Source organism: Rhincodon typus, chromosome 8, assembly GCF_021869965.1.
Source record: "Rhincodon typus isolate 14 chromosome 8, sRhiTyp1.1, whole genome shotgun sequence".
NCBI lineage: Eukaryota > Metazoa > Chordata > Chondrichthyes > Orectolobiformes > Rhincodontidae > Rhincodon > Rhincodon typus.
Genome location: NC_063339.1, coordinates 26,553,524 through 26,568,830, shown reverse-complemented (window position 1 = coordinate 26,568,830; position 15,307 = coordinate 26,553,524). Strand labels below are relative to the sequence as shown.

The 15,307-nt window shown below is 40.4% G+C and overlaps 1 protein-coding gene and 2 long non-coding RNA genes across 8 annotated transcripts in view; 2 read left to right on the top strand and 1 right to left on the bottom strand.

Moving 5' to 3' along the window:
* LOC109916454 overlaps positions 1 to 15,307 on the top strand; it is a 387,714-nt gene that overhangs the window by 14,974 nt on the left and 357,433 nt on the right. The window lies entirely within an intron of this gene.
* Positions 8,177 to 15,307, top strand: part of hif1aa (hypoxia inducible factor 1 subunit alpha a) — an 83,797-nt gene continuing 76,666 nt past the window's right edge. For 4 of the 5 annotated variants that reach the window (XM_048599993.1, XM_048599994.1, XM_020515093.2 and 1 more), the window contains exon 1: positions 8,178 to 8,448. In XM_048599993.1, the coding sequence (XP_048455950.1) occupies positions 8,420 to 8,448 (29 nt within the window). In that variant the 5' untranslated portion in view covers positions 8,178 to 8,419. Of the gene's footprint in view, positions 8,449 to 15,307 lie in introns of all 5 variants that reach the window. The other variant, XM_048599996.1, reaches the window with a different exon arrangement.
* LOC125483697 overlaps positions 12,701 to 15,307 on the bottom strand; it is a 99,031-nt gene continuing 96,424 nt past the window's right edge. The window contains exon 3 of the long non-coding RNA XR_007262648.1: positions 12,701 to 13,069. This is a non-coding gene — a long non-coding RNA (uncharacterized LOC125483697). The remainder of the gene's footprint in view (positions 13,070 to 15,307) is intronic.

Sequence of the window (15,307 nt, the reverse complement as noted above, 5' to 3'; positions counted from 1 at the left end):
CAGCAGGCCAAGCAGCATCAGAGGAGCAGGAAGGCTGACATTTTGGGTCTGAAGAAGGGTCTAGGCCCGATACGTCAGCCTTCCGGCTCGTCTGATGCTGCTTGGCCTGCTGTGTTCATCCAGCTCTACACCTTGTTATCTCAGATTCTCCAGCATCTGCAGTTCCTACTGTATCTGAAACAAGTACTTTAGACTTGATTGGTTTAATGGTATCCTGCATGGTGATTCTGGGGTGAAACAGTGATCATTTACTCCAACTTGCATCAAATCTTTATAAGTATTCATAGAAAGGCTCTAGCATCTTTGTTTCTGCTGCTATTTTATCAACATTCTGGGACAGAGCATGCAAAAACTCAGTAAATATTCTCGCTTTAGTCTGTGCCAAGACAGAAAAAGAGTTGTGCAATACCTTAACTGTTGGGATCTGTACTGAGTAAACTTTTGACATGAGACAATTAAACAAATGAGGGAGGAAGTGGTTCTTACACCACTCATCTTCCCTTTCATTTTAAATAGCTTTTTTCTATTGTAATTTCCCTGAAATTTTACTTCATGCGTCACACACATCATACACATATTGACTGGGGAGATGATGCAAGCTGTAGTGGAATCAAATGGTCAGTTTAGCACCGCAATGTGATCAAAAATAAGTTAATCCACCACATTTTTTCAGCTTTTTTCAAGAAGCTTAAGCTTTTGTAAATTACTCTAGGCTGGTCTTTCTGACATTTAACATATTATAATGACATAGAATAGTGTGTTAAAATAATTGGGCCATGTATTAAATCATTTCAAGGAAAGGGCCCAACTGATTGATGGCAATTCAGCATGAAGTAAATCCCACAATCCTATACCTAACACAGAGGTCATAATTTTACCCTCAGGATAGCAGGCAGGAGTTGGGGTCAGTGATAATAAAACAGTGTTATGCCAGGCCACTGTACCTGTCACCTGCCTACTTATACCAGTGCTGGAGGTAACATCCATGTGTGAGCATTGATAGTTAGATGTTGGAGTCATGCTGTATCTGGTAGTCACCTGATCACCACATACTCACATATTCTAGCTGGAAGATCTGAATGTTGATAAGGAAAGGAAACTCTTCTATTTCTGTTACAAATATCCCCAACCTAGCCCAATCTAACCCAATCCAAGAACAATGAGGCCAGTTGGAATAACATCTTGACTACTTTGAGGATAATAGCTGACCTTCCTGATCTGTATCGTTTAGTTCTACACAACTTTAAAGCCTGCTGACATTTCAGAAGAAGTTGATGGAATGTTTTCAATACCTATTGCTATTATAATTATTTTGATTCCATCCAATGAAAAGTCAGATGCTTTGTGGCACAGTGGTAATTTCCCTACCTCTGAGCCAGGAGGCCTGGTTCATGTCCCACCTGCTCCTGAGGTATGTCATAATATGTTTAAAGAAACTGATTTTAAAAAATACCAACAACGAATGGTCATTTTTCACCATGCAGCTTGCCAATCTGAGAATGATAAATGCTCTTTTTAAAACTTTATTTCTTTTTGTAATGCTGCTGATTACTGTTAAGAGTTCAAAAGGTTGCAATATCCGTTTGGTCAATGCAAATTTGTTCCTTGATGAGCACGAGTTGCAATTCCTTTGCATAAAAGCAATCATTGAAACATGCAATGCAGAAAATATGTAATGAAGTCTTCAGGATATTATTTATGCCACATTCAAATTTCAGACAAAGCGTACCCTAAAGTTAACAAATTATCCTGAGGCTCTGCTGATAACTAACCACTAGGAGGTGTCATAGAGTGACTTGAGATGATTTATCCCTCCAAATTAAGTTATTTATTCTCCATGAATGGAAATGCCTGGTCCCACTCAACCCTCAAAAAGCGCAACTGAAGTGCAAAATCTAATGTTTGAACATAGCTGAAAACCCTTATCTTTATACTTGCATTATATAGCTGACAATCCAGTGTGATGGATTAACATCCTGGAATACAAAAGCAAAATGAAAGTAGGGTAGGAGGGTCCTAATGCCACAGCAGGTTAAATTCACAAAATCCCGCAAGTAATTGGTTATTGGAGGTCACAGATTTAAGATAATGGGAAATAATTTGGAGCAGAAATGAGGATTTTTTCAATACAGTGAACTGTTCAATGTGGAAAACTTTGTCTAAAGAGGCACCGGAAGTAAATTGAACAATAACTTTTCAAAAGAATTTGGAGAAATATTTGAAAAGTGCAGAGCTGTGAGGACACAACAGAGGTGTGGAACTAATCAGATCAATGTTTCAAAGTGCTGACAGGTACATGTTGGATCAAATTCTCTAGTATCATGTGTGCTTATGAATTTATTGTGTCATTGACTTGAGTTGCGGACATTTCAGACACTAGGTACTTGACCTTGAAGGGGCTATGGTCCCTGCCACCTCCTGAAAGCTGCAGGGACTCCTCACACTGTGAAATAACGGTTGCTCACAGTCATTTAATGTTATTAGTAGAATGGGGATGGGATTTATCAGCCTCATGGGCAGCAAGTACCAGCTCAGAGAGCTACTAGCCAATCAGATGCCAGCAGTTCTCCAATGCCCAATAGCATCATTGGGAACTATATCCATTTTAGATTAACCTTGTTGTGACCAAACAAGGGGTCAGCTCTATAAATACAGTTTTGCAAGGCCTGCACTTGTGACTTGAAGGTGCATTAAGTGTTGTATTGAGATGGAGGGGAGAGGCTATGGTGTCTGAGGATTGAAGCTAGAGAATGGGAAGCCATAGTGGCCCATGAAGGGCTTATATTCCTGCCAGGCTGGGTACTTAATGTGGGCTCTCTCTGCTGGCTAAATTCCTATGATATTGGAATGAGACTCTTATGTGGACATTAATAGTGCACTTTTAATTGGCCTACTGGTAGGTGAGTCGTCTGGCTCTACTCTTTTCTCCTGGTAAAATTGCTATGAGACTAGGGAGGGAGCAGTGATTGGCCTGCATGTTAGATTTTTATGTTTCCCTGCTGCCCCCACAGCTTCAAACTCACTGGCTGGGGAGCACAAAACCCAGCCTGAGAGTGGAAAACATGCTTGTTAAATAATGACTATGGGTTGTGCCATGAAGATATCTCCTATGTACATTTTTGAGCATTAATTATGACAGTTTTTGAAAAGATGAAGACCAACAAAATGACTGAGAATGCAAACAGTTTACAATGTAATTCAGTGACTCTCTGGAATTATCCTTATCTTTGAGGGAGTGCCTGGAATTTTTCACTGTAGGATGTCAAAGTGTCAAAAAGATGAACTACAAATAGATAAATACACTGCAAAATGAATAGTAATTTCCTGTGAGTTGGTCCATGCTGTGAATGGCATGGAAAGACAATAGTCTATGCAACAGGTGTTTTTCCTTTTTAAGGATATGCAAGGACAAGAGTTTGAAGCCAGTTTCAACTCTGGTCACAGCTGAGAAAATGTCCAATTATTCCCATGCTGCTGGTTTTTTTTAAAAAAAAAAAGAAAAAATTCTCCTTGCTGGAAGCCAGAAAGGAAGTAAAATGCCAGCTGAGAGGAAGCAGGATAAAGATCTTTCAGCTGACCTGTTAAAATCAAGTCTCTCAATCAATGACTCAGCTACCTGCCTCAGTGCCACTGATATCACCCAATGTAACATGCATGACATCCCATTGACTACTTTTCACAGAACTTGGAGGCTGATATGTTTTTTTTTTTTACTTTTAGTGTTTTAAAGCTGCCCTCATTTTTAATCTGTTTGTATATGTGTTGCATTATTATTTCTTTTGTTTTGTAACTAAAACTTTCTCTCATTCAAAGAAAAACTAGTTAATTTGCCAGCTTTTAAACAAGAAATTTATTTGGTCTGGGAGAAAGACATCCACAAGAAAACAGTTCCTTTTTAAATTAACCTCATTGTGACAGACAGTCAATGTAATGTCTGACTGTCTGTAAAGAAGGGAAGCCAGTCCATTCCTCCATACCTGAGAGCTTGACAATTTAGGGTATCCTATCTGGAACCATAATTGGAGAACTTTGTTTGGGACTGGTCCTAGTTGTAAGTACAAGCTATGAACTAATCTACTAACTTATCCTTTTCCCTGGCGCTGTCAGATTAAATTGAACTGTTTGCAACCGAATATTGCATTAGACCCAGAAATGAACTTCTGACTGCATACCCAAGACTACTTATTTCCACTTCTGAAATGCCCCCAACTCTGCCTCAGCTCATTTACTGCTGACGCTCTCATTTATGCCTTCATTACCTCTAGTTTGACCAGTCAAAGATGTTATTCTCCTGATAACCAGTATGTGTTTGGGGAGACCAGCAAAAATTTTTACTGTTTAGATTTATTCACAAAGTGGAACTTTAGAAGTCTAAAACTTCTAAATCTACAATGAGACAGCAATGATAATAAGTGTCTTTCTAATCTTTTAGTTAATCAAATGACCCAATTAACAAATGAACAACCACTTAAGTTGACAGTGACCTTTTTGTAACAAGAATAAAACATGTGAAAGGAAATGTATCAATGTAATTTAAGGGATGATAACGTCCTCAGTCCTTGTGGTGCTGTCTTTCATGGAAGGCCTTAAGCACACTTATGGAAACTACATTTTCCCCGTACAATGATGCCTGCATGCAGACAAACTCCCCAGTTGAGAATCTCCTCTACACCTTACTGATTTGTTAACAGTCACCATGGCCAGGTCAAGAAACAAACCAAGGAAGATGTCTTCTGTCCTGCCTGACCCCTCCTTGCCCAGATATATACTTTATAAGCAGGGATCACAAGAAATCGATCAATGATTAAACTCTGCAGCTAGGAACTTGTGGGTATGTTGTTGTAAAGACTGTCTTGTAAGCTTTGTGCTTTTTAAAATTATGGACTGAAATGAGAAACAACTTTTAAAACAAGTGTTTTTAAAGACATGCATATTTTGAAAGCAACTAACTTGATACTTCCTGCAAGTATTGTTTAAATAGCTGTTTGTAACTAAGCAGTATTTGAAGTGGTTGCAGACAAATTGAAGCTGAAGGATTCTGGGTACAGATATGACTGGGTGGCAAAACAAAGTTGGTCTATGGACTGGTGACCAGTTAATGACAAAAGCCATTTGCCTGTGTGTTCAGGTAACTGAACAACTTGGGGATGAGAACAACTACAGATCTCTATTGCCACAGAAGCTGTCTTTGTTCTCTGCAGTCAAAACCTATTTTAACCCTGAAGAAATCTACTTCATCTTTCGTTCAGTGGTTGCTGTTAGCTGTGAGTTTTACCAGCCAAGTCAGAGAACTTTTATAAGTGAATGAGCCAAGTAGTGTCTTTTGTGAATCAGTAGAAGCATCCAGAGTAGGATGACTGAAAGCAGCATTCTGACAAGCTAAAGAATCATAAAGATCATCTCAGGAACCTGTGAATAGAAACCACTGAACTACCTCCTATTTTTCTTGTCCATTTGTTTGTATGTGAGGGCAATTTAAAAGGGGAATACAGTTTTAATTTGTGTTATATACCAACAGTTTATAACTGTTTACTTGAGGCTAGAGTCCAGTTACTTGTAATAGATAGTGAGTATTGTTAAGAACAGAAATATGGTCCATGCTTTCCATGAACCTGGGCCTAAAAATCAGGTATGCATCAAAGTCAATCTCAAAGACCAGGCATGAAGGTTTGGATTTTCTACATCTGCATTATTTGGTATTAACATATTACTACATTAATGTAACACCACTGAGGAACCCAGAACTTTAGTTTTTCATAGAATACAGTAGTTTGGCTTACCACTGGTTTATGCATAAGGGATAGTTATGCATAAGGGATTTATTGATTATCATTATAGTAATTTAAAATTTATGGCGGTTCTCATTTTTCGATTACACTGACATTTGAGTTTCTGGCATGATAGAAGCATCTCATGCTGGGATTGAACTATCGTATTTGTTTTATCAATATCATAATTTATTTCACTGAAGGCATCAGTATTCTTTCAAAAAAAATACTCTAGGAATACCACATTGTTGAACATGCTAGCTCTTGGATGAGACCCTAAACTAAGAAGGTCGAAATCCAACATCTCATTGCACTACGTGACATACAGTATCTACATTTGAAATATAACTAACTGGATCTCATACACTTAAGAGGCACGAACACTTGCTGATCCTTTACTTTTTGATATTTGAGTGATATCTGATGGAAGCTACCAAAAAGCAAGGCTTTTGTTATATTTTATTCAACATAAATTCCTCTAGATTGTTTTATAGTTATTTATTGCATGAAAGAAATTGTGTTGTGGAGTAACTAGTTCTTTGTCACATTGTAACCTGAATTGTCATACCACCAGAGAACCATCGTTGATTTATGCACATATCATGCACCAACATCTTTCAAGTAAACAAAAGACAAAAAGGACATTTTATCAAAAAAGTAGCTTTACATTAAGTTCTGTGTTGCACTAATGATCACTAATGTCATATAGGGAAGGAAATCTGCCATCCTCACCTGGTCTGGCCTATATGTGCCTTCAGACCCACAGCAATGTGCAGGAAGGTAAATGCAATGTTAGCATTCTTTTCAGTTTACAAAATAGTCTATGCTTCTCTTCTTCCTACCAAGGTGGATAATCTCACACGTTCCCACATTGTATTCCATCTGCCACTACTTCTCCCACTCTCCTAGCCTATGTCTTTCTGCAGCCTTCCCACTTCCTCAACACAACCTGTCCCTGTACCTATCTTTGTGCCTTCTGCAAACTTAGCAACAGGAGCCCTCAATTCCTTTATACTTAATGTTCATTGATGTATAACGTAAGTAATTGTGGTCCCAACACTGAGCTCTGCAGGACTCCACTAGTCACTGGCTGCCATCCTGAAACAGATCCCTTCATCCTAAGTTTCTGCTTTTGCCAAGCAGCCAATCCTCTATCCATTCAATATAGTGAAGTATGAGGTCATGCACTTTGTAGATGCATAGACTATTCCCTAAATGGGTAAAAGCTTTGGAAACCTGTAGCACCAAAGGGCTTAGGAGACCCAGTTCAAAATTCTCTTCACATGTAGTTTCAGTTAGCAGTTAGGAGGGCAAATGTAATATTAGCATTCGTTTTGAGTGAATATAAAAGCACAGATGACTGCTGAGGCTGTTTAAGGATCTGTTCAGACCCTACTTGGACTATTTTGAGCAGTATCTAAGGATGGATGTGCTGGCATTGGAAGGGGTCCAGAGGAGATTTACAAGAATAATCCTGGCAACTAAGTGCTTGTCATATAAGAAACAGTTGAGGACAAAAAAAAAGTTGCTGGAAAAACTCAGCAGGTCTGAAAGCATCTGTGAAAGAAAAATCGGGGTCAATGTCTGGTGATACTTTCTCAGAGCAGTTGAGGACACTAGGTTTAGAAGGATGGGGGTGGGGGATCTCATTGAAACTGACATACTGAGATGCCTAGATAGAGTGGATGTGGAGAAGATGTTTCTAGTCGTAGGAAAGACTAATTGTTGTACATTCATGATTTAGACATGAATGAAGGAGGTATGATGAGTAAGTTTGATGACATGAAAATTGATAGATATCTGGAACCCACTGACTAAAAGGTTTGTGGGGTGAAAACCCTCACGTCTTTAAAAAAAAGTAGACGAGCACTTGAAACACCACGGCATACACGACTACAGGCCAAATGCCGTGGAATAGATTGATGCTTGATGACTAGTGCGAACGTGATGGGTTGAAGGGCAATTTTTCCATGAAATATGTTAAGTAGCGACAACCAAGACGACGCGATCGAGCAAATGTACATGATCACAAGATATTTTTCATACCCCTTATCCTAGTACTGTTTCCCCGTCCATAGATGTGGGGGAATAGTTTATTTCCTGCTTTCTTTTCTGGCCCTACTTGGGTTTGCTGAACCGAAACACGAAATTGCTGGAGAAACTCGGCAGGTCCGGCAGCACTCGTGGAGAGGCAAGCAGAGTTTTGACGCTTCGGGTCCAGTGAGAGCCGCCTTTGTAACTTTGTTGGCATTGCTGTGAAGTTGGCTGTCCAGCGTGGCACGCTGCAGAGCTGGAGCCTGGGGCACGTGGAGCGTCAAGCCCGGCAGGGAGGGGGCGTGGCCTGGACGTGAGGGGGTGCGGCTGCACTGGCATGCGTGCACATGACGCAATACGTCAGCCGCGCGTGAGGCTGACGCAAGGAGAGACTTAGTGACGGGCAGTCGGCAGAAAGTTGGTGTTGGCGGCGGTGGAAGTTAGTGGTCGCCATTCTGTGTTTTGGTGTGGAGTTATTACTTGGATGTGACAATCCAAGTGGCTGCCTGATCGATCGACCGAGCCTTCCAGCGAGAAGTCAGCGATCGTGGCCTGGTGGCTGCGAGTTTCACAGAGACCGAGCCCCGCAGCCCCCGGTGTGGGGACAATAAGCCGAGATGCAGGCGCCCGGTAGCGAGAAGAAGTGGTGAGTGAGTGCGGCCGCTTTCGGTAGGGAACGGGAGGGGGCGGGCCTGTTCGATCCTTATTGTCGTGGAGGAGGCCGATGTTGGTTCTCGACGCCCGGACCCGAAGTGGGGTGTTGGGTTTGTTTTTAATGGGGGATATGGTGAATGGTTGCAGCCCCCGGGAATCTGGCTCCGGGTTCCGCGTCGCCATTTTGTGGAGCTGGAATTCGGCCTGGACTCTTTCCCGGGGAAAGGCTGCTGTCTGCTGGCGGGAGGCTGGCCTCTTTCCCCCCGGGGTGACCTTGGGCCGCTTTGTTTAAGAGACCCCCGGAATCAAGCTGATGCTTCGGGATTTGCCTGTCTCGTCGGGATCGGGTTCCACGAGGAAGAGTCGGTGATGAGCACCAAGGAGTATCTTTGCCTGAAGCTTCGGGACGCATTTCCGAGAGTCTCGGCTTATTTGTTCGGGTTTTAATATAATTTCCATGTAGTTTTTTTTCCCCCCTTTTTACATGATGGCAATCCGATTTCCCTCCCTTGTAGGACTGTGTGCATTGAAATGTGCGCCACTTTCGGTTTAAGCGTTTAAAACTATTTCATGGTTTTGGTGAAAAGTCGTATTGTGTTGTGGAGTTGTACCTAATTACTTGGTTTAATTGTGACAAGTTCCTCTGAGCCACACCAGCGTTTCCTGGACATTTGTAAGCTCTGACCAAAAATTATACAAGTATCCCCGATCTTTTGGAGGAGAGAGCTGAGGCAATCAGTTTATTTTCTTGCGAGAACGTTGATCCCACTGATGATGCAAATTTCTTTTAAAGATAGTTATTTTTGAGTCGTTGTGTTGGACGTTTAGTATTTGGCTTTGAGGTGTTTGCATATTCAACCAAATTAGATGAAGGGAAGTTGTCATCAGTTTTAGTATTGATCGTTTTACGTTGATCGTAATTCTACAGTGCTGCTTAATTACTGCATCAAAACGTGTATTTGACCTGTTTTGTATATATCCTGTTGTAAATTTGTCTCTGCTTTCTGAAAGAGTTATTAATGGTGGGTAAAGCTTCAAACATGTTTTAAAATTTCAAACTAATAAGAACAATAACTAAATTGTATTTGTGGATCCACAAATACAAAATAGATGACTTAATACCAAAAATTTGGATGTGTTTGATTCAAATCCTTGTACCTCAAATCATGTTCTATTGAAAAAGCATATAGGTGCTCAGTATCTTTAACTACAAAAACCTGACCCAAAACATCAAGTTTCCTGCTCCTCTGGTGCTGCCTGGCCTGCTGTGTTCCTCCAGCTCCCTACTGTGTATCTTTAAATTGCATGTGCTGTTATTACATTTATAATAGCATGGCCTTTGGGTTTTTTTTTGGTCATGTTCGCTTTCACTAAGTACGCTGCAAGTTACATTCATGCCATACTATTGCCAGTCGATTACCTTCTCCAAAAAGGGGAAGTCTGACCATCTCCCCATATTAATTAGCAGCTGCTGACATTCTGACCAGAAATTCAACTGAACTAACCAAATAAATGCTATGGCTGCAAGGGCAAGTCAAAGGCTGTGAATTTTCTGGGGAGTAACTCATCTTCTGACTCCTGAAGTCTCTTCATTATCTGAGACACGAATTGGAAGTGATCCTTTCTCTGAATGTTATTGTAGCTGCATTTGTTGTAGAAATTCAACATTATCCATGGCAAAGCAGTCCACTTGATTGGTGCCCCATGATTAAACAATCACTGCCTTCCCCAAGAGAGCCATACCATGTTGGCAGTGTACCTTGAAGATGCGCAGTGGCATTTTTTTTAAGGCGATTATGCAAGCACCCCAAACTAAACTTCTGCTTGGAAGGACGAGGACAGCAACCTGCCACCTACAAGTAACACCTATTTATTATTTAAATGTACAGCCAATTGTTCGACATCACTAAATAAAAGTCCCAAACTTTGTATCTAATACATTGTTCAAATACCTTCACTACACAGACCATGCACTTTAAGAAGCTGGCTTACCACTTCCATGAGGCAAGTGCCCAATGTAACAGGAATGTTAGAATGCAAAAAAAAATTGGTTAGGTGAGAAATGATAAAGAAAAAAATGATTATGGCACCAAAATAGTGGAGAGTCTTTAGGTGATATTCTGTTAGTGGATGTTCAGCACCATATTACTGTATGTTGGAAACTGATCTGACTACTTAGCTGCTTGACCTGCCAAAGGCTGAAAAGACCCAGAAAATTATGCTTCACTGAGCTAGCCATAGACCAGTTTCTCATTGACTGATTAAAATCATCAGGTTTTCTACCTCATGTATGGTTCAGGGAAGATGATGGTGGTTTATGATTGAGGTTATACTTGAATTTTTTTTGAATTGTCATTCCAAATTCTCCATGGAGCCTAAAGTTACCCATTTAATTAAAATTAATGTACTATTTCTTGAACATTGGTTTAAGCGTAGTTTCCAGGATACTTACAAGAAACATGCTCGTCCATTTGAAATAAACTTACTGAAATGCACTCCACTGCTTTGTGATGCTCATGCTCCATGTGAATCTACATCGTTGATGTTTCTGGAAAGCATCCATATGTGTTCTTAAGATTTATCACAGAGTATACCAACACTCTGGGAGGTCACTGGGAATGGAGACTACTGAATGTTTTGTTTGCAACTTTGTGCCCAAACAAATTGACTACAGCTAGACTTTGGTGACTCCCTTCAATCCCATTTGTACGGTTGTTTCTCATCTGGTATCTATGCTTACGCTTTGACGAAAAGTCACCTAATATTGATCAGAAATCTGAACCTTTGCTCAGAGACGCTAAGCCTAAATAAAGTAACCCAATTGCTGTTTTGGCTGAGTTCCGTTCAGCCAGCACAAGCTTTCTATCCCATTTTGTTTCCTTCTGCAGTAATGCTGAATGTTTTCCCACTTGCAGTGCTATCACTTGTTATGCCTTTTGTGTATTACAGCCAGCAAAGATTGCTGTGTAACATATCTGATTAAGCAATAGGGTATCGTCTCGGGATAAAGAGTTTGACTGAGATGAGCAATTTTTAATTCGAAGAGTTGTAAATCTTTGGAGTTTTCTAACCAAGGTTGTTGTTAATACTCCATTACTGACCGTTTTCTGCAGTGGACATTTTTGATCTCTCAGGTAGTTCAGCTATATGAGACAGGGTATGAAAGTGGATTTGAAGGCCAAGATTGGCCATGATTTTATTGAATGACAGATTGGGCTTGATCAGCAATATCATCTACTTCTATCTTGTTATTGCGACAATATAGATTTAACTAGTTGTGGATTAGAACAGCTGTCCTATCTCCATTTGTTGCCTGCTCCCCTCAGCCTGCCCTGTAAAGCCACTTCTTTGCTCAAGCAAATATTTCTGAAAGTCCATTTCTTGGATTCCCTCTCCCTATACTATCTACCGAAAGATGCAATATGCATGCAAGTATTTGAGCATCAAGTTTTTTTCTTCTCCATGTTCCCTGACTGGGATACAGAGCCTAGTGGCTGTTTGCCTTTTAAAAAGTTGTACCTTGTCAACTCCATCTAATTTTTTATGGATAATATAGACCAAAATATGGAAAAGCATCCTCTGTTTTGACTACCGTATGGGAGAAAGATAATATATTGCCCACTGCGAATGTGGCTACAGTAGATCTGTTACATTCTAGCTCAGATTTGCTGACTCAATGAGAGTTTGAGATTCCCCAACAGAAGGGAGGGGAATTAGTATCTCCATTTGCTTTAGATCATCTTCACACTTTGTAGAGAGATACAAGATATTTGGTGATTAGTGTCTAAATAATAATGGGAAACCACACCATCCAGAATGCTGTCACCATAGCAACTTAGAACAGGATAGAATACAAGCTGGTGGTTGGAAGGAGATGGGGTAGGTCTAATGTAGTTGTAGGAAATTAAACAACGATAATGGAGACACAGAAATCCTCATAGCAGATTGAGAGCCCTACCTGTCCTGAGATACTTTTGAACTAGTTCGAAAAGATATTGGAGGGTGAATCCAGTTGTTGGTCCCAGTGTTGATCCTAACATAGTTGACAGTATCCAAGCAATCCTGTTTGATTACTAGCACCTAGTACTGAAATTCAATTCCTATCTGAATGTTGTGACATCTTTAAATCAACTGTACCAGATTAGCCAAGCATTTAGTTAGGATTTCTGTGAAGACTGTACATGTTTAAAGAGAAAGTTAAACATCCAAACGATCAACTGAAAGAACTACTCCACCAGATTTCATGCTTTTAAAAGGTTTTACTGCTTATGTAACTTAGCAGGGCTCGCTTTAATTTTTAACACTACATAGTTTACCGAGACTTAGAAAATCCAGATCCCCTTGTAATGCTTTTTTTTTTGAGACAAAACCAAGTATGCCACAGCTCTCTATTATCCACTGCATTGTTCCTTGGTGTTCCAGTTATTCTCCCAGGTGCAGGTTACTTTGGAATCCTTCCACTAGTGTTTGGCGTGGCAACCTTCAACTTGAGCGTCGCACCTTCTAGCTTGTGACTGTCAAAACAAACATGTTTTTTTCTGATAGCTTTTCACTTGCTTCACAGCTCCTGCAGACCTGCTGTCTTTATATCTCCAAGTTAAGCTGCTTGCTTTCTGTGGAAGAACATTCAGATAAAGCCTGGCACAAAATGGTACCTCCTCTTTATATTGTTATCTCCTTAGCAAGGTGGCATATCTTTTGATATTCCAAACAAAATGACTGTCATAGTCCTATCTGTGAACACCTTTTACAACCATACCAGCAACACGCACATTCCCTTCTAATCTATGATTGTCCATGGTGTGTTTTAATTGTACTTATTTGTATCACCAGTTTGTTAATCAGATATTTCCACTTATCGACATTCTAAATTCAATTTCTAAAATTAAAACTTACAACTCAATGCATGAAATATGTAATTAGATACTTGCAACAGCTTTAGGAAGGTAGCTCAGTGCCACCTTCTCAAGGACAGTTAGGGATAAACCACAAATAACTTGCCTTGTCAGTGATGCCCTTATCCCATGGAAGTTAAAATACTTCCTCTGTAAGGACTAGTGCAGGTGAGATGGTTTGTAGACAATGGGAAATAGACTTTTTAAAGTGAGCACAAGGCCAGGATTGGTGGTTGCCTTTAGCCAAGGCCTGAGACTCCACCAGCTCAAGAAAGGTGGGCAGTGGTCGGGGAAATGAGGGGTATGATGGAGGTTGCAAAGATCAGAGAAGGAATCTGCAATGGAGAGCAAATTCCTTAAATCTGTCAGCAAAGAAATGCTTATCTAACTGAGGTCTGAGGAAAACTCAAGTCATTGAGGTGATGACTTGCTTGCAAATGAATGTGGAAACTAGTTTAGTGTAAGGCTGTTTAAGTTCAAGAGCTGCTGTAAACAAGTCCTGTTGGCCATCAACATGTATGTGACTGGCTGACGAATGGACAAAGGACACTCTGCTTTCTTGTAGTCCAAAAGAGTATTGTGTTTTCTGGGTACTTTCAAAGCAAACTCTATCAGATTATTATTTTTTTCACATTTGCCACCTCATGTATCGAACAAACCTGATTTTATATCATCTCTTCACAAGCAATTCTAGATGAAGTCAAATGTGTTGGTGCTCCCAAGTTCTGATTTTATTCATGGGAAATGGAGATTATTTTGGTTGTGATTTGGAATTGACTTCTGCGAATTGCTGTTCTTGTGACCCCAAGTTAGTTTGTTTGTTATCACCACCAGATTGAGGGGTGCGCTCTAAATGCACTTTTATTCTCAACATTGAGCATTCTGATGACCTGTGCTCCACAGGCACTGTTATGACTGTAGGACCTCTGTTCGTGTGACCAGGAAAATTAATGAGTGCTAATTATGTACATACATTTTCTAACTGAAATTAGCAGTTCAACCATCTTGGAATGATTATTTACAGATTCCATTCTGGTCCTCTTAGAGCTCCATCTGATTGTTTTGCCCTATTTGACAACATATGTTTTTAAGGCTAGGCTTAAAAAGTCTCACATCACAGTTGAGAGGTATTTGGAAATTGTTCATTTTTAAGGTGGAACTATTGCCACTGCCTATCTCCAAGCTTGGGGAGCGCTGATCTCCTCAAGTTTGGCTATCCAATTCCTGAATTTTCTGAACATCAAGACTGTATATCTGCACTGGAACTCCCCATTTAAAAGTACCTGTGATCAGTTTATGGCTCTCATTTCGTTCCTTGCTGAGTCTGTGACTGCCTTACTTGTTCCGCTAGCGATTTTCGGATGTAATCTTATTCCTGCCAAGAGTTTCATAGTCCTCTACTTCAGAGTTTTTTCCTGATTTTTGGTGACCTCCATTGTCGTCACTGTTTTATTGCCTTGCAGTCATATTGATGCATGCTGAATCTTTATTCTCGCAGGAAACAAGCATTCTTCAATATTCTACACTTAAGGTAGCTTCTAGACTTGACTTAGCTCCCGCAACTATTGCCAGATTTGAACAGCAGTGTCTATTGATATCCTGCGCTGACTCCACCTCAGGATCTCTGACTTTAACTCTGGCCTCACTTCTATTGTCTTTTCTTCTCCCTGTTTTCAGCCAGGGCATGTATATCCTAATGATTGCTATGTAATCAGACACCATGGCATGATATCTGCTGCGTGTACATTTAGCTTCCGCTTTTGGATCTGAGCCCACTGCTTACCAACTTCTTTCCTCTCAGATGTAGGGACACTACCTCTGCACCACGAGACTCTTGCACTCCCATTGGTTGGATATGTACAACCTAAATACCTTCCAGCTGAGATAGTAGGAACTGCAGATGCTGGAGAATCTGAGACAACAAGGTGCAGAGCTGGATGAACACAGCAGGCCAAG